The 24902-nt window shown below is 45.1% G+C and overlaps 1 protein-coding gene across 4 annotated transcripts in view; it reads right to left on the reverse strand.

Moving 5' to 3' along the window:
* Nucleotides 1-19128, reverse strand: part of IGF1R (insulin like growth factor 1 receptor) — a 181934-nt gene extending 162806 nt beyond the window's left edge. For 2 of the 4 annotated variants that reach the window (XM_053271858.1, XM_053271856.1), the window contains exon 1: nt 17392-18029. In XM_053271858.1, the coding sequence (XP_053127833.1) occupies nt 17392-17485 (94 nt within the window). In that variant the 5' untranslated portion in view covers nt 17486-18029. Of the gene's footprint in view, nt 1-17391; nt 18031-18164 lie in introns of those variants that run through there. The other 2 variants (XM_053271857.1, XM_053271859.1) reach the window with 2 other exon arrangements.
* Between the last annotated feature and the right edge of the window lie 5774 nt (nt 19129-24902).

A 24902-nucleotide genomic window follows, 5' to 3' on the forward strand; every position in this document is an offset into this window, starting at 1 on the left:
ATATCAGCTGATGCAATGCAACCGCCCCCAGTGAAAAAACAGAATCCCTGAAACACTCTCAACACACACTGCTGGAGCTTTGGTTTTCGTCTTGTACATTTTCCTTGCTCAAGTCAATGCTGAGAGAGGTCTGAAAGATGCCTTTTGGACGCATTAAGATGGCAAGAGAGGCTGAGAGATCAGGGTACAACAATGCAATAAAAAATGTCCAGAATAATCCCTCTCTCACTTATGTGGGCAGGGAATGGGGATGGGTCGGTAGCTCAGTGGCAAAGCACCTGCTCTGAATACAGAAGGTCCCAGGTTCATTCCCTTGTATATGCAGGCAGGGCTGGGAAATGTCCATCTGAAACCCTGGAGAGCTGCAGGCTATCAGAATAGGCAATACTAAGCTTGATGGCCAGATTGTTTGACTGTGTAACAGAGCATCCTATGTTTCTGTGAAATGTCTTCAAAATCTTTAATCACTACTAGTAGTAGTAACAGCCACCTAATGGCGCAGCGGGGAAATGTCTTGACTTGCAAGCCAGAGGTTGCCAGTTCAAATCCCCACTGGTATGTTTCCCAGACTATGGGAAACAACTATATCGGGCAGCAGCGATATAGGAAGAGGCTGAAAGGCATCATCTCATACGGCGTAGGAGGTGGCAATGGTAAACCCCTCCTGTATTCTACCAAAGAAAAACCACAGGGCTCTGTGGTCGCCAGGAGTCGACACCAACTCGATGGCACACTTTACGTTTAGTAGTAGTCTTACAACTGCAAACATATCTCACTTCAGGTGCTTTTGCTAGATTCTATCACAAGCCCCAATGTAAACCCGGAACATAGGAAGGTGCCATATACTGAATCAGACCATTGGTCCAATCTAGTTCAGTATTGTCTTCACAGACTGGCAGTGGCTTTTACAAGGTTGCAGGCAGGAATCTCTCTCAGCTCTATCTTGGAGATGCTGCCAAGGAGGGAACTTGAAACCTTCTGCTCTTCCCAGAGCGGCTCCATCCTGAGGGGAATATCTCACAGTGCTCACACTTCTAGTCTCCCTTTCATGTGCAACCAGGGCAGACCCTGCTTAGCTAAGGGGACAAGTCATGCTTGCTACCACAAGTCCAGCTCTCGTAGTGGTAGCGCTTCCAATCAAGGCACATTTGTAGCAAGTTTCTCCATATTCAAATCTTCCTTGGGTTGCTCTGAGAGGTGTGGCCTTGTGTGTTTAAACCTCACTCTCCTCTTCTTTTGAGCGTGTGGAGTAGAAGGGAGAGCATCAACTCTCACTTTGACGTAAACAGCAGTTCTACGTTATGCCTGAAGTTGCGGACCATGATTTAAGCAGACTAAAACCATAGTTTCACAGAGAATCTTCCATGTAATGGAAAGCAGGGTTTCCCATTACATCTGAACGGGGACATTTTAATATAAGCCAACAAAAAATTGCAAGTTTCTGAAGCATGTAATCAATTGCCATTCTGTTTCCCTAATCCAGGAGCCGTGTCCTCCTTTCAAGTCAAGCAAAAACAACCATTTCGCCTTACGTTGGCAGCTCAGAAACGTTATGAACTGCAATCTTGAGATCAAGGAGGGAGAAAATTACAAGGACTTGGGGGTGTGGGAGGGAGGGAAACGGCAATTCAACTTCTCATTCGAGCAACAGAATAACCCCCATGAAGTGCTATTCCTTTTTAATACAAAAGACGCAGTTGCCCAAGAAGACAAGCGGACTCTCCTTGGCCTTCTATGGTAATGTTTGGTTAGAACAAATTGGACTCTAGTTTCTATTAACCTCAAAACCTTCACCAAGCAGGAGCTTCAACTGACCAAGTTAATAAAATATTAACAGGGGTTAGGGTTGGGCATTTGACTGGTCAAATAAAGGTTTGGTCAATGGACCAGTCAAATATGGTCAAACAATAGTCAGGTATTTTAAAAGCATTAGCTTTAAAAGTTTTGTTGTTCTAATAATCATCAACAGGCTTGTTGACGCAGGATGAAACAATGGCACAAAAGCTACACATGCCATTTTAAAGCTTAATAGACCTCAACAGGCAGAGGTTGTGTTTTTTTTTTTTCATCAAATGCAGCAGAAGGGGGGGGGCGGTTTCCTGTGAAAGGTACTCCCACCCACCATGGTAACAGGACACATATGGTTATCTTTAAACATTATTTGCCTCTTTATATTTTAACTTAATCAAGTTGATTTTTCTATTTATATGTGACAATGTTTTTTAACAAGTGTTGAGAGATTTCCCCTCCCCTCCTTTTAGCAAAGCTCCATGCAAGAGTAAGCATTACATATCATGGAGCAAGGCTCTGCACAGTCCTTCCCCCCACCCACCCACCGCCCCCAACGTATTACTAGCTGTTCCCTGCCTGTGAACAGAATCTAACAACAGGATCTCCCTATCTGAAGTCTGAAGTAGTATAGTCCAAAAGGTTACCACCATATTGTCTACAGCCTCATTCTGTGCTATATGCAGAGCGAAATGAGACACTCACTCACTCTCTCCACTAAGCATTCCCCCTGAAAAACATCCAAACAAGTGACTGAACTTCTAAGTTCTGATCCCTTTGCAGCCTCCGGCCACCACAACAGCGACAGGAAGCCCTCTTCTGAAAGCCGCCTTTCAATATGAAAGAAAAGAAACAATCGGCATTAGACACCCCCACATAAATCTTGGAAGCAACACATCAGGAAGGGGAGGCAAGTCTGATGGATGCAAGAGGAAGCCACCCATGGATAAAGCCAGCTCCTTCCTTCTATTAACTAGTAGGATCAGGAATTTCAGCAATTCAAAGCATTTTGCAACACCCCCCTCCCGCTACAAACCAAAGCAAGCTGAAGGGTGGAGTCCTCATTAACCCTTCTGCTACAGAGAGGCTTCTCTAAGATCGGACATTTGTGACGACTTTTCAAAGCATATGCACACTATGTATACTCCATCCTCGAGGAGTTATTTGGACATTTTCCAGGAGTCGGCAAACCAAGAACGCCCATCAGCCAGAGTACACCATAGGCTTTCCATGGTTATATACCAAGAAAAAAATAAAGCGTGTATTAAAATATTCCATTTGTTATTGGAATCCCGTTGTTACTAAGAGGAGCAGGGATGGAAAGGGTGCAAACAGAGGAGACCTCAGCAAATATGTGGCACCTTATACATAATTGCTGCTCTGTAGGAAAGAAAAAGGGCCTCATTATCCAAGGTATGCGCAGAACCTTTCAGGCCCCAAAGTATCATGAGCAGCGCAATATGCAAGGTCTGACATACTACAGCAGAACTAGCTTCAAAGCGAGAACGAGAAAGCAAATGCAGTTTGGGAAGAAATATTTGCATGATGTTTTCAAAGCTGCCATCATCCCAGCAATTCTTACAGCCACCCCAAAAAGCAAGAGGTCTCAAACTGCAGCCCTCCTGCAATGTTAGCCTACAACTCCCGTCACCCCTGACTAATGGCCACTGACTGGGGATTATGGGATTTGTAATTCAGAGGCAGCTGGAGGCCCATACTATAAAGAGAAAGCAGACCATAACTCCATTCTATGTCATCACCACAAGACAAGAGGAGCCCCAATGTTGCCCTTCAACTGGGAAAGGGGACGCAAACTGAGAGTAAGGGTGGGGTTCTCATTCTGACACTGTTCTCTTGAGAAGGATTGAGTGGATACTCCCCACTATCACACCGGGACTCCTCCAGAGACTGTCCATGTACCCACTCCCACTTATCCAGTCATAGCTGCCTCCCCAAAATGGCAGTGGAAATGAGACCTCTGGAGAGATCTGTGTGTCCTACTCGGCAGAGGGCTGGAGGCACTAGCCACTAGCGGGATGGCAAGAGGATCTGTAAGTGTCTGCTTATTAGTAAACTGTGTTTTGATGGAGCAAGTTTCAAGTTCTTACGATCTTGTTTGTTTGCATGCATCTGACCAGAGACCAGATGCAAGACCACCGAGCATCCAGTGCAAACTACCACAACTGAAATTCTAACAAGGAACAATAAAAGGGTAACAACATTAGGGTGCAACCCTAACCTGTTACCAGCCTTGGCCATCAGCTCTGCAAGGATTTCTAAGCGTCACAAAGAACCAGCTCCATTCAAACCAATACAAGAACAGCTTTTAATACCAGGGGTGCTTAAAGCTTACCCACGCCCCCGTAGTAACGTCTTCCACCTTCCCCTTGCCCAATCCAGGTTACAAAACTAACTCTTGCAGCACTGCAAAACAGAGCCCAAGGAACCAGGATTCTAAGCGGCCACAGACAGGCCTGTTGAAATGGTTGCTACTGTGTGGGTCAATGTGTGCGAACTCATTTCTCTTCTGACCATGGCTCATAAGGACTGACGCCTTATGAACTGGAATCATTCTGGCAGGCTAACTCAGGAGCAGCAGGCCTGTCAAGAGAGTCCCCATTTGTAGCAACCCATGCCATTACAAGAACTTCTCTTTGTGCCTCAGAGGGCAGCAGTGCATTGGGCTCCAAGAGATCGATTGTGTTATATATTAAGTTCTGCACCTTTTTGGAGTCCGCCTCTTCTTTCGCTGCCATTCTGGATGCTATCCTCCTTTTTCCTGTGCCAGATGTAAGGAAGGCAGGGATCCAATAACCAATTTATTGAACACAACAGAAGCGAACGCACCAACTTTCTGAGCAGTTCACAAAATGCTTTAGGACATGGTCAATAAGCTAACAAACAGCCAAAGACTTAACTTTTATCATCTCCAAACAATATTGGGGCGAGGAAGCACCACAGATTACCCAAACTCCTAAACATTTGCGATCACTGCTCATAATAGAGTCAAGTTCTTCCAGACATGGGGGCTAGCAAAGTTGCGTTTCAGCAGCAACTGCATCTGCTGCCTTGATCATTAAGGCTTGGCCCAGAAATAGGTTCAGTGAAACATCCAAGCACACCATCTATTCAGGTGACACAGCTCTTATCCCACCACACACACACACACACACACACACACACACACACAATATCCCCCAATGGAGCCATTGCCTGCACTATAGCTAAGCTGATGTCACTACCTTCACAGTTAGATGGTGACCCATCCCCGATTTTCCTCCCACCTGCTACCTCTTGCAAACTGCAACACTTTCTCCTCACAGTATGGAAAACAAGTAGAGCATTACAGTTTGATCGCCGCCAGGCACTTGGAACTAAAATCCCACATTCTGGGAACAGAGCATGTTTATTTAGCGCCACTAGGAAAAGAGAAAGGTTAGAACAAGAGACTACTCAAGACCAGATTCTACACATCTAACACAACCGTACCACAAGTCTAGATACTGCAATGGTGTAATTGAGCTCTCCTAATTTCTACATTTTGGGACCATTTCACAGCAACCGACCCAAATTTGCCTCCTAAATGCATGCACCACCACTCAGATCGGTTACGCATTTATGAATACCTCACTCTCCGTACTTGACATGTTTTAGGTGTATCCCTAAAAAGCCATGCGTGAAGAGATCCTTCAGTTTGCACATAAAATGCTAAAAAGGCAAGTGGAGTCTGCTTCTGTGGTCCATGCACCACAAAAAGAGGGTGATTTTATAGGCAGCTTATAGGTACAGCCACCTTCCCTGTCCACTAATGATTCTACACCTGGTGAAGGTGATAAAGAAGCTCAAGAATTATCCTAAACTCCATGGCATCATGTACAGCAGGACTGAGCATGAATTGGCCTTTAGTTACTACTCTGCCAGAAAGCTCAAGTAATTATTCATTTAAATCCCTGCACCTTTTGCTATAATTCACGACACTAGAAACATTACAAGCCAGGATCTAAGAGTACCGCACAACTAGTCACACACGTTAAGCAAGTTCTGCGCTAGTGTCTCTGACAGGAGCCCAGGTCAAATTTTAGAGCTTGGGAAAGTTTGGGTAGCACTTTCAGATACGGCACTAAAACTTCCCTGCCATCTCCTCATTTGGGCTGCCTGAGTCTACAGAAGTCACACAAACCCCTCCCTTCCTTTTCCTACTCAATATGTTGCTGCTCTCACAGCCTATAAATACTAGGGCTATGCATCAGATGCTCCAATCTGCTGAACTTGCAGCACAACCCCAGTGCTATGTGGAGGGAACTGCTCCCAGCACAACCACCTCTACACAGATTTTAGGAACCGGAGGAGAGAGGGGCACGCTTTTCTATTTGCAACTAAAGCCTACATGGGGACGCATCAAGGAAGTTTGGTTCCTCCTAGTGCTATCCCCATAAGGGTGCTGCAAATTCATCTGGATTGGAGTGTCCAACTCATGGCCCTAGTATTTAGAGCCTGAAGGAGCTGCTACATGTTGAGCAGGAAACGGAAGGGAGAGGTTAAGTATAAATGTAGGTATTACTTTGGTACACTCAAGCAGCCCAAGCTGGGAGATATGGGGGAGGTTTTAGTGCTGTATCGGTAACTGCTACCAGAACCTTCCCAAAAGCCATGTACAGGTTACGGTCAGGCCTGGGCAGAAACCCCCATTTGCCTGACCACCAGGGAGCAAAGCAACGTGGTAATAAGAAAATGTCTGTTCAGCCCTGTACTGGATCCGTGGCTAAACCTTTCATACAAGTTCTTAAAAAGCAGCTGCATACGAATTTCATTTCCTCCTGCCCCACCCCACTAAACATAAATAGGAATTTATTGTCCTGGAACATCAAGTATAGCTATACCGCAACCACACCACCACCCACCCACCCCAAAAACCTCTAGTTCATCACCATCTTCCATACAAGATAATGCACTTAAATGCATATACTAACCGTGGAGTTTGTCCGTCACAGCTTGGCCACAATTACTACCATCCATCACATGCCAAGAGTATGACTACACCACCACTTTTTGAAAACTTTGTTTCCTTGAAGGTGCTGTGCTATTTTATCAGTCTGAGAACATCCTTTATTTGCTAATCTCAGTACTTCTGAACTGCAAACCTAGGCATTATACATGTGAGTTGATCAGTTGTATTTCTGAGCTTAAGGAAACTAAAACCAAAACCTTACTCCAGAGCTCAACCAAGGAACATTCTCTCTGTAAACCTCCCAATTTCAGAGCCATCATTTACACCCAGTACATCACACATTATTTAATTTGTGCAAAGTCTGCCTTTCAAGTTAAATGGAAGGTACAGTACATTGAATTCTGACAGCATGTTCCCTGATCAAATTTTGATAATCAGCCCTGAGGAACTAAGGCAACTGCTGGACTTTTAATGCACACACACTTCAAGGGCCAATAGTTTTCGGAGACAAACTAGACCAGTGTTTCTCAACGTTTTTGGAGCCATGGACCAGTACATTATTCGTGCACAGTTTCCCAAACCAGAAATTAGTAAAGGGGTCTCCCACCCCCAACCCCAGGCACCACCCCAAAACAATTTCAGGCAGCTCTCTGGAGCTCATTTCCAGGTAGCCCTCACTGCTGGATAATGTTTATTTTGAGGAAGCGAAATGAACATTATCCAGCAGCAAGGGCTGCCTAGAAATGAGCTCCAGAGAGCCCCCACCAGCCCAAAATTGTTTTTTGGGGGGATGATTTTTTTATTAGTGATGCCTGACGGACTGGTACCAAACACCATGAGGACCAGCACCGGTCCCCAGACCGGTGGTTGAGAAACACTGCACTAGACCAACCCCAGACCCAATGAGTTCGATCTCTTAAGCACAGATTCAAGACTGGGCTATGGAATGGCACACTCCCTCCCTGTGGCAGTCAATGTCTCCCCCTTTCCAAGAGATAGTTAAAAGATACAGCACTATACTACATTAACCCTTAACCAATGCGAAGGTAAGCAAGGAGAATGCACTACCAGGAGGGAGAATGCAACCACACAGCTCACTTCTAAGAGAATCATTGACAAGAACTGTGCAACTTCTCCTCATGGCCCATCTCCAGAGCCCATTCACTACCCCCTATGGGGATGGGCTGTTGGCTCAATCAACACAGGAAGTTGCCTTCTACCAAGTCAGACTACTGGTCCACCCAGCTCAGCATTACCTACACCAGGCCTACTCAGCTCTGGCCCTCCTGCAGATGTTGGCCTACAACTCCCATAATCCTGGGCTATTGGCCACTGTAGCTGGGGATGATGGGAGCTGTAGTCCAAGAACAGCCGAGGGGCCAAAGTTGAGCAAGTCTGATCTACACTGACTGGCAGGAGCCCTCCAAGGTTTCAGGCAAGAGCCTCTCCCAGCCCTACCTGGAGATGTCAGAGAATGAACCTGGGACCTTCTCCATACATGCATGCAAATGCTCTTCCACTGAGCTATGGCCCTGTCCCCTAAGAAACAGTGCTCACGTGGGGACAGCGCTCGTGTGTAGTCACCCACCCAGATGCAAGCCAAGACAGACCCCCACTTGTCCCAAAGGGGGCAACTCATGCTTGCTATCACAAGACCAGCTCTCCTCCAGTGACAGAGCATCTGCTGTGCATGCAAGAGGCCCCAGGTTCAATCCCTCGCGGCAGCTCCAGGTAGGGGTGGAAAAGACTCCCAGGGCCTGGAACCTTGGAGAGCTGACACCACTCCATGCAGACAATACTGACCTAGAGGACTGAGGGTTGACTTGGTACAAGGCAGCTTGCGAGGTACCCTTGACTTGGAAGTCATTAGTATCCACTTACTATACAGGCCTTGCGACAAGAGGGCCACAGCTTTGGGACAGCAGTCCTGCTTATATGCACAAGGTCCCCAGTTCAATCCACAGCATCTCCCATTAGGAAAACATAGGAACATAGGAAACCACCATATACTGAGTCAGACCATTGGTCTATCTAGCTCAGTGTTGTCTTCACAGACTGGCAGCAGCTTCTCCAAGGCTACAGGCAGGAATCTCTCTCCGCCCTATCTTGGAGAAGGCAGGGAGGGAACTTGAAACCTTCTGCTCTTCCCAGAGTGGCTTCATCCCCTGCGGGGAATATCTTGCAGTGCTCACACATCAAGTCTCCCATTCATATGCAACCAGGGCAGGCCCTACTTAGCTATGGGGACAATTCATGCTTGCTACCACAAGACCAGCTCTCCTCTCCATTCAAGAAGCTCAGGTAGTGAAGCTGGGAAGAAGCCTTTTGCAAACAGCTCTCTCCAGCATCTCAGACAATTAGAGCAGAGGTTACTGAGCTGCACAAGCCTCCACTGCCATAAAGGCAATTCCTTATATCTAGGGCGCTTAGAAAAACGAGATTGTCACCACTTTGTATTTTGTTTTAATAGCAGGATTGTTCAAACAGTGAAGATAGGAAGGAGTCAGCAAGGTCAATGCTCTGTTTGCCAAAGCCAAGCAGCACTCTGAACAAGCAGCATGGCTCTTTGCGTCCCACACCAACACCAATGCATTCTGCGACAGAAACATTGTCCTCTTTTTCTCCTCTTCCAAAAATGTTGGGGGGGGAGGGGGGGATGAGGGCGAGAAGAAAGCTGTTTTGTTTTTAAAAGCCAACTTTCAAACACACCGAGCAGCAGATGTCGAGAAAGCCCTTGCCCACAATCTCAGTTCACACTTCTGAGTAAACAGAGCTATCGCTTACCGTGTGTGGTGGCATCAATAATAGGTTTCCACATAACATTCTCCCTGACCGCTTCATGAAACTTTCTTCTTTTTTTAAATGCAATTTGTTGGCATCGCATAGGAGATGAAGTCACTAGATTCAGCTACACTCATCCAGAGACACGTGACTTACCACTACTATTACTAAGGTTAACTCTTGCACCACCGAGAAAGAAAGGGGGGGGGGAAACACTCCTTAAGACATGGCACATGGGCATAAAGATGAACTATCAGATAGGTATTTCTTGAAGATTCCACTCTAAGATTTTGGAGATGGAGATGGAGACACACACACACGTCTACTTAGGCTAACTCTTCGTCTATCCGATGAAGTGAACTGCACTCCACAAAAACGTGTGCTAGAATAAATGCGTTAGCCTTTAAGATGCCACCAGGCACGGCATGATTTTGGCCACAACAAACCAACACAGCTACTCCTTTGGCAGTCTGAGACGGTAAATGTTTCCAGTAGCAGTTTTCTTCTGCTTACACTTTCAACAGAAAGATAAAAGTACCCTGCTAACATTCAAACCACTTGAGGTGATTTTTTTTTTTTTTTTGCCTAGCTTTTACAAAGATGAACACGTTTAAAGGCCATTTCCACACACACACTGTTTCAAAACCAAGCACTTACAAGGAAGACCTTAAAGAGATTACTGAACACACTCGAGAAAATTAAAATATTGCTCCTTTGCCCAAATGTTTGCTGAAGTGCACACACTTCAAAAAGCACCCCAGGTTCGTGTTCAAGAATGGAATTATTGGAATAGGTAGATTAGGAAGGATGGTTAACTAACAGGCATCACCTGAGCAATAGGGAGTCTTTGTAGTACGTTTGTAAATGCCTGGGCAACAGTTAAACACCGTCAGGATGCACTGTGTTATTCTTTTAAAAAAGAAAGTGTGTTTTTTAAGATTCCGTGTCACCACATGTTAAAGATGTGATGATCTTGATTTAGAGGTTGAAGCAAGGTCTTAGCACTGACCTGCTGCAAATCTCTCAAAATAACTTTTCTATGTGGATTTAAGTTCCCATCCAATATGCCGTTGGGCTGCTGCGTTTGACTCACCTAACCAACTACAACCTGGCCATCAGGTGCACACCACACACACACATCCCTTTGCAGTCTCAAGTGGCTTACTGAGCTTCTCAGATCACCATACATGGCAAGCAGGCTACATCTGCCTTGGTGGGATGCAAGATGGGCCGACACGCTGTGCTCTGTGCCGTCATGGCACCTGACACTTCACTCCTAGTCTCTTAAAAATAAAAAAGTGAGTAATCTGAACACTCCGTCTCATTCTCACCTCTTTGCAATTCAGTACACAGCATTTTCCCAACTAGTTAAGTCAGAATACTTGGATTTACACCCACTATAAAATGCAAGCCTACCATTTTAATTTTTTTTTTAAAAAAGGAACCACATCTCTTATTATACATCACCATTTAATCACAGATGCATTTAGTTCTCACGAAGCTGAATTTTACAACCCAGAGATTGCTTGAGTACAAGGAAACCAAAGCTCCATAAGCAACGCCACTTGCCAAAGAGAATAAAGCCAACTGTTCCAAACCAACATGTAGAAGACTAGCAGCAGAGACTGAACTCCAAATCAGCAAGTCCCTGGGGTTTAAATGTCCACTCGGCAGCTGCCATTGGGCAAGTACCATCTCTCATTTGCTCAGCAAGTGTGCACATTCTGCAATACAGAAATGCTGGCCTACCATATAGGACAGTCAACAAGACTGTATGCACAACCCATGGGAAAAGTAATGTTAGTGCTAAGGGAAACACACACACAGGCTTTTCCAAAGATAGTTATAAGTTTATTCGGTCATTGACCAGCAAATTTCCCAAGACTTTTAATCTTCTCCATCCTGTCTTATTTACTCCAAGTTCTATTCCGGGTTTAAAACTATCCTCACTCACCTCATACTAGCAAAGTCGGTCTCCACACATTATGTAAACAGAGAACATTTCCCACATCAATAATACTGAAAGAGTAAATTCGGTTCACTTCAGATGTTATCGCAATTCTCAGACCTTGTAAAGAAACCAGCTAAAACTACTAAGATTTACAGTGAGGCACCTGTAACTACTATTGCTTTAATATGCAATTAAAGCTGCAGTCCTACACACAGCTACGTGGGTGAGATTTTACTTCCTAATACACGTACGTACACACATACACACACCCCGCAAAAAAGCATCAGCTAAAAAAATACATAACTGGTGTTCAAGAGTTCATAAAAATCATTTTACCTATAAAAACAAACAGCAAACACGCGCACACACACACACAGGACATAGATTACAAGGGTACCTTCAACACATGAGGTCTCTCAAAAGTAACTGTCCCAATTTATCTTAGAAACCAGCTATAACATAGAGTTCCCTTACTTTTCAGCTATCAGAAAAATCTCACCAACTCAACTTTTTTGCCCAACACTGAAGCCATTCACTCAAAGTGCTCATAGGAGAGTTTGCTATGATCCATTTCTCTACAAAGTAGATTTTCCAGATGCTGGGCACCTTAAGTCAGAGTTTGTGTGTTTGGGTTCCCCCCCCCACCCCATAAAAAAAACCAAACACGCCTCTACATAGGCAGAAATCCCAAATATGTTTAGCAGGGAGTAGGCAAACATCACACGTGCATTTTCAAGCTCTTTAAGAGATATGTGAAATCTGTTTCAAGTCCCACTGAACTCAATGGGATTGACTTCCCAATGCTGACTACAACTCTGCTGCTGGGTAAGATGACAAAATGCTTCCAAATTAAGCTTTAGTACAGATCTTTTTCTAAGAATGATTACCTCAAAAACCAAAACCACAAGAATATTTTTAAGCAAGCTGCAATACTACTGTTCTTTTAAGGAAGTGTCTTCATATGGTGGAATAGGGAAGGGCATAAAAGCTTTGAATATCTATGATCTTGATGATGAAACCTATTTTTTAAGCTGAACAGATGGAGGAAGTAAATGCAAACCACTATTTCCATTCTCTGCTTACCTAACCTACTGTAAGTGCTTTGGATGGCATTTACTTCACAGGAATTTTGCTACACTTCTTAGAATTTATCAATATTCATGCATGATTTGCTAAACAAGTAAAAAGGTTTTCCTTCCAGTTCATGAAACATTTGTGAATTGAGCAACTGGGAAAAAAACAGACTACAAGATTTGCAATGTTCCAGCTTTCAGAAAAATAGGGGGAAAGGGAGTAAGACTGTTTTGCTCGAAAAATTAACTCCACTGCTAGATCTTGAACATTTTGATCTGGATTTCTAACTCCACCAATTTCAAACATACATACACCCACATATTCACCAGGTTGACTGCAACCCTACTACCTTATATTATTATTATTATTAAAACTTTTATACCACCCTTCCAAAAGGCTCAGGGCAGTTTACATTAAAACACGATTAAAATCAGTTAATAATAAAAAATGCCTAAAAACTAAATCAGAAAGAGCTGTTATATATTTGATTGTATATGAGAAAAGTTGTTTTAATATAATACACTGAAATATTACTCTGTCCAACCATGATAAAGTGTCTTGACCAAGTCATACAAACAAGGACTTTGACAAAGCAGAACCTACTTATGGCCTCCTTCAAAGTGTCAATTCAAAACCAATTTAAAACTATTCTGTCCAGAAAAAAGTGATCCGAACTAGTGGAATACACTAAGCTCATCCCTGTGTTTCATAGTTTAAAGGGATCTACAATCTAGTCGAGCCAAAGAACTATAATTTAAGTCTAGTATCTACAACTTCTTCATAGAACTTGCACCGATTTCAGCACAAGACTGTAAAAAGATGCCTGCCCAGTCGCCTGTGACAAGTAATTGCCTTCAAATGACTGCATAAAATAGCTCTATAAAACACTGATCTTTTTCTTTGGGAGCAAAAAAATCAGACACCAGTATATGGGTGCTAACCATTTCTCATAGGCTTGTAACTTTGTAAAGTTATGTCCAAGGCTGCTTCAGTCAAACTTCTGAAACACCAAGGCCTCATGACATCAGAAAAGCTATGCCCTCTGCAATTAATCTGTTCAACTTTCCTACATATGAAACACATTCACGTGGAAGCAAGTCCCATTTATTGCAACTGAACCTATCCAAACAACGTCACTTAGGATTGCATCCTGAGAGATGTGAAAGAGGATATATAAAAAGATCTGGCTCCTCTTACAGCAGTCTCACTATGCAGTATACACAGAAGCAAAAATTCAGATTATTTAGTTGCCATATCGGTCCTTCCAGATCAAATAGCTTTGCAATGCTAAGCTGTTTACAGAAACTGCATCTTAGCCCTCATAAAACTAGAGCTGAATTTTAGTCTTTATTTTCACTACAAGTGGGAGCCAAGCTGTTTATCCCATGAATTCTCTCCCAATCTTTTTGAGCCATTGCTGACCATATTTCTCTCTGCAATGTAGCAAATTCCTCCTCTCTTCCATTCCCAATTTCCTAAAAGGTACCCTCACACGCCTTCGGCTAGAGATCTCTAAAGTCACCACTGTGCCCTAGTAATTTATGCACTCTTTCACTTAAGTACCAACCAATTTTGTAGCATCCTCAGACCAAACCTGCACACTTAACCAGTTTGTAAAGCAAGCAACCCAGCCACAAGAAGGGACTGTACTCCTAATTACAGGTCCTCAACATAATCCCTTAGTGATGGTTTCCAAAGAAATATCCAGTCCCTCCATCACCCGATCACCTGACTGGCACATTACGAATTCCTTTAGTAGCAAAATCATTTTACACTCAAGTATCTGAATTACGCAGGGAATTACCCAGTATGCTCTCTCAGGCTAACCATTTTCTTTATCAGCAAGCACATTAAGAGATATTGATGTTGATACTATACACAAGAGTAATTACAGCCATAAGGATTTTGCACTATGTATCCCAAGATAGAGATCTAGCTGAACTGAAATGTGTTTTATTCAACAGTTTTAGTACCTCAACTATGGTCCACAACTGTGATGACTTCCTCAGCATCCAAATTAACTTGATATTGGGGGACACTGCTTTGATTTCCAACTAGCTGTATATTATCAACACCACAAGGGATTGGAAGGGAAGGGTCACAAACCACCTAAAGGGGGAATTCAAGCTTAACAAGCTTCATGCAAAACACGCCCATCCTTTTGGAAATCTCAGATGCCACTAGTGCCCCCACAAACACCTGCGCATAAACATTTTTCTTCTACATCAGCAAGAATGACCTTTCCTTTAGGGGTTCCAACTTCCTTTTCGATTTGCATTTGGAATTACTACTTTGCTTGAACATCTCCCATTTTAGCAACTTTAAAATTAAGTATATTAAATTAAACTTCCCCACCCCTTCTCCCATATCTCAGTTCCAGCGCTTGTGTATTCCTATTTAGGAATGCATGGCTTTTTATGACCGAAAATGGAAGTGCCTCTTAAACTACGACACAATCTATGTAACACACACACACACACACACACAAATTAAGATAAAAAGCTCATTTTACTACTGTGGGGAGGGGCAATAACACAAAAGCTGTACAGAAAAAAGTCTACTTAGAAAACAATTCTTTAACAAAACAAAAACAACAAGAGGAAAACAGTGGGATCCCTTCGACTAGAAAAACTAGAGTTTTTCCTAAACAGATTCCAGTTATGGTATCATCATGCTTACATATCGAACCAACACAGCTTAGGAACTGCTTGCTTTAAAAATTATTCCTTTTTTAGTTCAGCAGCCTGAAAGAAACCTCTTTAATAGAAACCTAAACTTCACACATGATTTTTTGCCCTGGTTTCAAATTCTAGCATTAAGGAAACAATTGCATGATAAGGCAACTACAGAAAAACATAAGCTTTCATATCAACAATCTTTAAAAAAAACAAAACATACCATTTAATCTAATATGACATTAATCTTCTAAAATATTAAGTGGAAACATTACCGCCTACTCTCCATCCCAAATCTAAACACAGACGGGGGTGGGTGGGTTACAGAGCATTTTGAGAATTAGCCTCTCTTTTTCTTCTTCCTCCAGTGCAAGATTTTAGCTGAAGTTGAAACACAAACAGAAAAATAAGGAGCTACGGGGCTTCTACTCCTGAAAATATACTACAAATACAAACATTTAAAATTCTGGGAATAAAGTGACTTTTGATCTAGTGGTCATCGAAAAGAGGCATGACCTCTGAACACACTAAACTTGCCCCCAGACCTTAGCAGCATCTCCAAATCACAGAAATCCTTCTCATCCCCAAAAGGAATTAATTCACATGCACTTTAAAACAAAGGTCTTCTTCCTATATGCAAGGTTATCTCCTCCTGCCATTATTTAGGTGGTAAACAAATATTGCAGGGCTAGCTTTGATTTTGGGGTGCCATTTCTTCGCTGCTTTCAGACATGCAAATTATAGGGTCCTGTCCAACAATCATGAAACATTTTCATTCACACACACTCTCTCTCTCTCTCAACCCAGGCACTAGGAGAGGCAAAGCAGAGTTAAAATGGTTGCACTAAGGAAAGCCGTTCAGTGGGCACACACCCCCAATGTCCTCGGAAGGGAGCAGAGCAGTTTTGGATGTTCAGAGGGTGAAGGCCAAGAGAAGGAAGTGTCTCCCTCCTAGATCTTGGCTCTCCAGCCAGAAGAGCAGTACATCAAATGAACGGCGTCAGTTACCGAATTAATTGCAAAGTTGTAGCTATAGGATGTGTTTATATGCATATTCAGAAGCTGCTCGCTTTTCAATTCCCTTTGCAATCCAAACGGGCGGCCAGAGGTTGGGGGAATCATGAACCGAAATCGGCCTTCTGAAACGCACCAAAACAGATGCTAAGGAAGGGGGGGGGGGGAGAGACATCTCTCTCTCACACACACACACCTTTGTCCACACGGCAGACAGAAAAGAGAGAGAGGCTTCACCATTTGCAAAACGCTGCGCGCCAGCAGAGGCGCGCACACAATGAGCCACGTTTTCGCAACGCAGGGCAAGTTACACACGTTGAGACACAAAAGAAAAACAAACGCCAAGCTGGGGAAGCACCGCCAACGTCTCTCCCGCCCCGGCTCTGAAATTCGCCTCCTGATCTTCAGGATTTGCCGAAATCCTGCAGGCTAAGCCCTTGCGGGCATCGTCCTCGCCACCGCCTTGCCAAACCTGAAGCCTGCGTTCTTGTTTGCACAAGATTCCTCTGGGGGGACCATGCCTGCCTCCCCCTCCCTCTCTGCTTGGGGGGCAACTCTTTCTTTATTAAGAGATTTCTCTCTCTTTGAGGATCCTGGGGTGTTTCTCCACCCCACTCCCCCCCTTCCGAGGTTCAGGTTCTTTCCAGCCATCCACCTCGAAAGGGCTGGGATCTCCCAGCGTGCTAGAGACGACCCTACCGTCTCCTGCCTGGCCGCTTGGAAAAATGTTTACTACGCAGTGTGGAAGCTGGGGAGGTTACATATCAGGCGCACAAGCAACCCGGGGCGGGGGAGAGAATTTCAACCACTAATAGATAGATAACAATAATATATATAATTTATGTATACAACACCCTGGAATATATACGAAAAGAAAAATTGTCGGGCTTATTTCTCCCTGCCCCCCCCCCGAAAAAAAGGGTTAAGAAAAACGTCTTCTACGTTGACTAGAAATCAACTTCCCCCCGCAAAAAAAAACAACAACAAAATATAGGGAAAGGGGTTTGTAGATATTTTTTTTCCCCAACCACAGGGGCACACACACATTTTTAAGGCAGCCCTTTAGAGCCACCGCAATGGCAGGCGTACCTCTGCCCGCGCCCCCCCCCCGCCTTGGGAAGCCCCCATTTAGAAGGGAACCCCCCCTCCCCAAGACTCACTTTTTCCATTTGCTGGCCAAAAGCAGAGCGCAGTCACGACCATCAGAAGCCCCCACAATAAGGTCAGGGACCCTCCTCCAGCTCCAGACTTCATTCCTCTGTTTTGCGATTCTTAATGTGGAACAAAATTGCCTTTTTTGTGTTCTCTTTTTCAAAGGCGGGAGGGGGGGAGAAAAAGTACATATAAATATCCAAGAATTCAGTCCTCGACTTCTCCCCTCCTTAAGGAAAAAAACAATTATGGGGAGGGGAAAAATCTAAAAAAAAACCCAACTCACAAGGGGGAAAAAAGAAAAAGGAATCCCCCCCTTTAGAGCAGAAAGGTGTTGTGATCCTTTTCCCCCCTCCCTTTGCAGGAGCCCCGTTTTTCTGGCCCCCTCCGGAGGAAGCCAAGAGTGGGAGGGGGAGTCCAAGTCTGTTTTGGTGCTTGCAAAATAACAGCGTCTTCCTCCCACCCCCCCTCCCGCCGCGTCTGCTGAGCCACCTCCGTCAAACTACTACGCGAGGCTGGGAAAAGGTCGAGGCGAGCCGCGCTCAGCGTTGGCTGCGGTCATCCAGGAGTAGCAAACATGTAGCACGTTGGAACAAGCAGTCCGCATCTTCGACCTCCATCTTTTCTTTGTTTCTCCCCCCCCCCACCCCCCAAAAAACCAACACAAAAACACAGAGCCAAGGGTGTGTGTTTGTGTGTGTGTGTGTGTGTTTCCCCAAAAGGCAAATCCACAGATTGGAGAAGAAACGGGTGAAAACAAAAACAAAACAAAAAGACACACCCCAGCTCAATCTTCAGTGCAACAACACAGGTCTCTTTTTCTCCTCTTCCAAAATTTCAGGGGACGGAAAACCAGAGCTGGGGGGGGGGCGGGAAACAGCCTTAATCTTCCTTTTTTCTCCCCCTTGTTTAATTTATTATTTTTGCAAGGAATCGGAGGCGGCCTTAAAGGGATCTCCCAACATCACCACCCCTTTCTTTTGCTGGCGAGTCGGAGAGTCACAAAATGCGGAATCCAAATGAATGGAGGGAGGGAAAGAGAGGCTTCCCTACTCCACCTCCTCCACCTCCCCTTTTCCCAGGCTCCTTCCCAAAGGAGAGCGAGAGAGAAGGAGAGAGGAGAGCCCTAGATATAAATAAATAAAGTCCCAGCAGCAGCAAAAGGCGGCCGATGGCTCCGCGGGCACCTCTGTCTTCTTGCAAGCCGAGGCTCCTTGGCCAGTGCGACGAGAAAGGACCCCCGGGGGGGAAGAAGGAGAGGAGGGAGGAAAGAAGAGGATGGTGGTGGTGGTGCTGCTGCTGGTGCAGAAGATCCCGACGAGGCCCTTTCCAAAATCCTCCAGGGCGCTTTTGGAAGAGGGGTGCGGGGAACAAACCCAACAGGGATCTTCTTCTCCAGTCGCGCCTTTCGCTCGCTCGCTCTTTCTCTTCCCCAGCCGACGCCAAGCCACGGCGGCTGGCGGAGACGGAGGTGGCGGCGTGGATGCGTTGGGGAGCGATCCCGTGGCTGAAGGTCAACGCGGCGTAGGAAAACAACCGGCGCGCATAGAGCAGGCGGCGGCGGCAGCGCTCTCCCGAAGCTCTTTCCCTGGGCTGGGCACAGAGGCAAGGAAAGCAGCGAACGAGAAATTGCCGACGCTTTCTGCTTCCTCCGTAGGAATCCTCCTCTTACTCCTCCCACCTTCTCTTCTCGCCCGCTTGCAGCAGCCAGCCAAGCCCGGCCTTTGCACAGCGCCGCCTCCTCCTCCTCCTGCTGCTGCTGCTTTAGGCGGCAGCACCCGCCGGAGCTTCCCCTTCCCAGGCCTCGCTTTGCCTTTTTGAATGCAAATTTTAATTTTGAGAGAGAGAGTTTTTCTCTCCACCCTTTTTTGCAACCGTGGCGGAAGAGAAAAGAGAGCGCGTCGCAAAGGCCGCGGCGACCAGGCTTCTCTTGCTCGCCGAAGCGGCGGCTGCTAGGACGGCCCAGGCAGCCGACTCAGGGTTGCTTCTCTAGGTCTCTCTGGCACGCGCGGCGGCGCGCAGCAGCGGGAGAGCGCGCAGGGGCGCGCTCCCAGCAGCCAAAACACACGGCGCAGGGGCGCTCCCGGGCGCGCGGGTAAAGGGTAGCGGGAGCGGAGGCTGGCCAGTGCGGTAGCAAATGGAGGAGAGGAGAAAGGCGAAGCCCGCGCGTCCGCGTGCGCCCCGGCGGCGGCACCACTCGCAACGGGCATCGCCAAAGCAGCCCCCGCGTCCCCAAGGCCCGAGCAGGCAGGCGGGCGAGAAGGAAAAGCAGGAGCTCGGGAGTATCGGGAATGGAGCCATGAGCTGCTGGAAAGAAGAGGGGAGCCGCAGCCGCCACCACTGCGGGTGTTCCTTTTGCTTCTTGCGAAATAAATAAGTGGTGGTTGTGGTGGTGTTTTTAAAACGCAAAGCTTGAAGGACGCCGGAGCACCCACAAAAACCAAATGCAAATGGAGAACCGTTGGAGAAGATGCTATGCAGCCGAGGGCCTCTAGGAAGCGACAGGCCCGCTAGGTGCATTGCATCTTCGCTGCTGATGCGTGTAGGGCTGGCTTGTCTGAATGCAGCCCAAAAGGCCGTGAACGGTAAAGGGCGGGGGGAGAAAATGGATATTGACAGGGGGACCAGAGCAGATACAAAGGGGAGAAAGGTCCCCTTGTGAGTAGTGGCAGATCCACTTTTCTCACTCCTAAGGTTGCCACATGCTTAAAAATGGCTGTGCTCCTGCACCATGAACAGCAACCCGGTATACAGCAGCTTAGCAGGTCTCCCACTCCCCATGTGGAGTTAAGTGTTGCAAGTTTCACCTGTTTGATTTCTAGTGGGCAGTTGCTAAGGGCAGAGGAGCAGAACCAGTAATTAAGAGGTGGCAACCCTACACACACCCTTGCTTTTACACAATGCACTGCACCTGCCAATATTCCTTCTCTGCTGTTCAGGCTACAGTTCTCTGCAAACTTATTTGTGAGTAAACCCCATTGACTTCAGTGGGGTTTACTCTCAAGTAACCATGCAAAGGTCCGGCTTGTACAGGCGGAGAAGCCCAGTCCTCCTCTGCATCTAGTTATGTGAATTGTTTGGGTTTTCTCAGACTTTCCCTGAATTCGCTTCTGGGCCTGGAGATCCCCCCCCCCCGCCAATGTTTCTAATTCCAAGCCATTAAAATGTCAAGGGTTGCTTTTAAGTGTCACCTGGAAATCAGTGCCAAAACTCCAGCCCCATCCTGGAAGGTTGGCAACCCTATCTACCCTTGGGGTTTCCAACTCTGACTGAAAACCCAGAATATTTTCCAGTATTTTCCCCTGCGACAGGCCCCAATACTTTTTACAATACCAAGACATTAAAGTTTCCAGAATAGGGTTGATGGAAGCTATTTCTGAAGATTTTCTTTTCTGATATTGTTCACACGTTCAAGCCATTAAAGTCTCTAGGATGACCTCCTGGAGATGGATGGTGATTTGTTGAGACTCCAGGCCAGTTCTGGAGGGTTGGCAGCCCATACATGGAATCAGTGATTGATTGATTGATTGATTGATTAAGTGCCATCAAGTCAGTGTCTACTCTTAACGACCACATAGATCGATTATCTCCAGGATTATCTGTCTTCATCTTGGCCTTTAAGGTCTCTCAGTGGTGCCTTCATTGCAGTCGTCATGGAGTCCATCCACCTTGCTGCTGGTCGTCCACGTCTCTTTAAACTTTTCCCAAAATTATGGACTTCTCAAGGGAGTTGGAATCATAAGTGGCCTATGTATGGATTCTAGCTCAAGGGAGCTGGAATCATGGAATTATAAGTTGCCCAAAACACTTACTTGCCTGAGGCAAACATTCAAAATGGCCGCCCTTTGGTTATGAAAACATAATAATAGACTCAATAACTGATAAGTTGCTGCACTGTAATGAAGCCTCAGAATCTTCCTCCTCCTCATATTATGTAGTAATGGTAGGGCCTACCCTACCCAAAGGCCTTAATTCCTAAACCCAGGTGTATGTGGGCCGTTTCTCTTCTGCCTCCAAAAGCCAGTTCTGTGCTGGTTGCAAAAGAGAGGAAATGGGGGTGCCATTTTGGGTTTATGCCATACAGCCAGTGTCATCCTGTTTCCTCACCAGTGAATCACTATATCCCGCGTCGTGTGTTTAAAGAGGAGGCTCAGGTATTTGGGGAAGCCTGCCTCTAACGTTAAACACGTTAGAGGCAGGCTTCCCCAAATACCTGAGTCTCCTCTTTTTATAAATCGGGCCATTTTAAGGAGGTGTTAAACTGGGATTAAAAAATGCTCTGTTTGTTGTTTCTTTATGTTATGTACACACCCACCCACATATATTTGTGTCTCAGGGTAACAGACACAAACTTTCATTCTTATAATCAAAACTACAAGGAGACAAGCAACATTTAAACATATCAAAGCCTATGAAACATGGAAGCAGATTAATGGTTGTTCAAAAAACAAACTTTCTCCTCAGCTTCTTTCAGCGTTCTGGTCAAAGACTGGAAAGGATCAGTGCTTGGCATCTTGTTTTGTTTCTTAATAAAATGTTATCCCAGCCATGTTTCCTCAGAACAGATCCTTTCCATATTTCCTCATGTTTCCTCATATTTTCCTCATGTTTCTTTTCCACGTTTTGCTTTAAAAAAAAAATGCAATCCTATCCATGTTTCCTCAGAAGTTGGCCTCATTATGCTCAATGGACTTAACTCTGAGGGAAATGGGTAAACATGGGGTAATGGGAATGTAATAAATATTTTATTTTAACTTAGTCTATGGTAGACATATTGGGATAACTTATTGCATTTAGGTTTCTATTCTTTATCAATGACTTCTGCCTCTCTTCATGCCCAACTAGGGTTGACAACCTTCCAGAATTGGTCTGGAGATTCCAGGAATCAGCAGGAATCTCTAGGTGACTTGAGAGCAACCCTAGAGATTTTAATGGCTTGATATTATGAACAACATTGGAGAAGATATTGGGGGGGGGGCGAATCCCAGGAATAGCTTCAGTCACCCTTGGCAACCCTAGTGACTGCCCCCAAATTTCCTTGCAATGGGCCTGCCTCACTCTTCAGTAACAGCTGCTGGTTTTTGCTAAACTTTCTCAGGCCTGGTGAAACTGTGTGTATCCTCAAGTTGTCCAAAGTTAGCTTGCCATGAGACCATTTCCATATACTGCGCACAGGGGCAGATGTAAAAGGTCAGGGAAGCAGTAGATAGGAGGCAAAGGTCACTTTGTTTCTCATGTATTTATGTATTTTAAGAATCTAAACATGCATTTTAACTCCCACGCCACCTCAATGCTTGCATCACTCCGTGCAAAGATACTTGCGCTGACACATAGGTTAAAAAGCACAGGTTTGCATGATATTGCCCGCATTTGGGACTTGCAACATGATGGATATTTATATACCGCTTTTCAAGTCCCAAATGTGGCAAACTATTATGTCTGCAGCAACCTCAATCAGTAGCTGGAGCACAGATTTTACACTACACCACATTCAAAAGATGCACTCCACAGACGAGGATAAAAATCACTATAACTATGCATTGTTATAAAAGAGCCAGCGTGGTGTACTGGTTAGAGTGCTGGACTAGGACTGGGAAGACCTGAGTTCAAATCCCCATTCAGCCATGATTCTTGCTGGGTGATTCTGGGCCAGTCACTTCTCTCAGCCGAACCTACTTCGCAGGGTTGTTGTGAGGAGAAACTTAAGTATGGAGTATACCGCTCTGGGCTCCTTGGAGGAAGAGTGGGATATAAAATGTAAAATAAATAAAATTAAATAATTGTAAAGATCGGGGGGCGGGGAGTCTACCACTGTTACACCCAATGTTTTGGAACATGAGGGTAGTTGAATGGAGTAATCTGTGTGGAATGTTGTGTGAGGAGCTATGAAATCTATGGGTCTAAATCAGATAGGCTTGATTTATCTCCCCTTGAAATCAATGGGATGTACACGTGTTTTAGTTTGATTGAAATATACTTTTAGGTAAGTATATTAAACTAGACCGAGACAACTTGTGACCCACCAAAGCAATCACTGCCCACACAAGCATTCAAAAAAACTTGTATTTGCAGGCTGACCAAAATGCAAGAATAATATACGTCTAGTAGTCTGCGTTCAACTTAATGGGCATTAGCCAGTAAGTTAGTGGGCATTACCCACCCACTCCCCCAAAAATGTTTGGCCAATATAAATGCAATGTTTAGTCAATAAACCAATTAGCTTAATCAACTAGAAACAATCTGATTGATTAAAAAGGTACCCCAGGTTAATGAAACATATTTAAACAATCATTAAATTATGTTTAGTACTGGTCCCGATTCCCCTGCTAACTGAGCAAAGAGGTGCCTTTTTAAAGTTAAAATTTTCTTTACTGAGCAGGGGGAGAGCAACTGGCCCTATCCAACCCCAGCACAGCAACCCTCCAATGCCTGTTGCTGTGGTCTATCTTGCGTTTGCTTTTTGATTGTGAGCCCTTTGGGGACAGGGATCCATCTATTTATTTATTTTATTTCTCTATGTATACTGCTTTGGTAAATTTTGTTGAAAACTGGTATATAAATATTCATCGTTGTAGTAGTAGTAGTAGTACTTATGAAAACTGGTAAAGGTAAAGTAAAGTGTGCAGTCCAGTTGGTGTCTACTCCTGGCGGCCACGGAGCCCTGTGGTTGTCTTTGGAAGAATACAGGAGGAGTTTACCATTGCCATCTCCCGCGCAGTATGAGATGATGCCTTTTAGTATCTTCCTATATCGCTGCTGCCTGATACAGGTATTTCCCATAGTCTGGGAAACACACCGGTGGGGATTCGAACCGGCAACTTCTGGCTTGCTAGTCAGGCCATTTCCCCTGCTGCACCATTAGGTGGCTTCTATGAAAACGGCAGATATAAATGATCAAAGGACACATTCTCTTGCGTATGAGCGCGGGCACTCCTAGTGGTGCCTGGTGCAGCTCTTGCATGCATCATCTAACCATAAAAAAAGATACTTCCCCGCACCTTTAGGATGATTTTTCTCATATGCATATTAATGAAGATATAATCAGTTGGTTAATCTACAAATCAACTAAAAATGATCTGATTAGTTTACCTCAATCTGCTTCCGGGTCCAATTCAAAGTGCTGGTTCTCACCTTTAAAACCCTTCAGAGCTTAGTGCCTGTTTACCCTTAGGACCGAATCTCCCGGCCAGTTCCTGTTCTGCCCTGTGAGATGATCTTCTCAGGTTACCCCTTCAGTCCCAGGTCTCAGAGAGGTCCATAGTACTAGGGCCCGTGGAAGGGTTTTCTCTGTTTTCTCTGTTAATATTTCCCCCCCACCCCGCAAATGCTGCTCTTGCTTTGTACACCTCCCTGAGTCTGTGGATTGGGCAGAATATTAAATCTTTTAATAAATCAATTAAATAAATAAATAGCTGACACCCTGACCAAATTACTCTAAAAGACTACTGAATTCCAATAGGACTTCCTCTAGTAAATTTAGTCAGCTTGTCAGCCAGTGTCTTTAGTCAAGTGACTACAC

Source organism: Hemicordylus capensis, chromosome 10, assembly GCF_027244095.1.
Source record: "Hemicordylus capensis ecotype Gifberg chromosome 10, rHemCap1.1.pri, whole genome shotgun sequence".
Lineage (NCBI taxonomy): Eukaryota > Metazoa > Chordata > Lepidosauria > Squamata > Cordylidae > Hemicordylus > Hemicordylus capensis.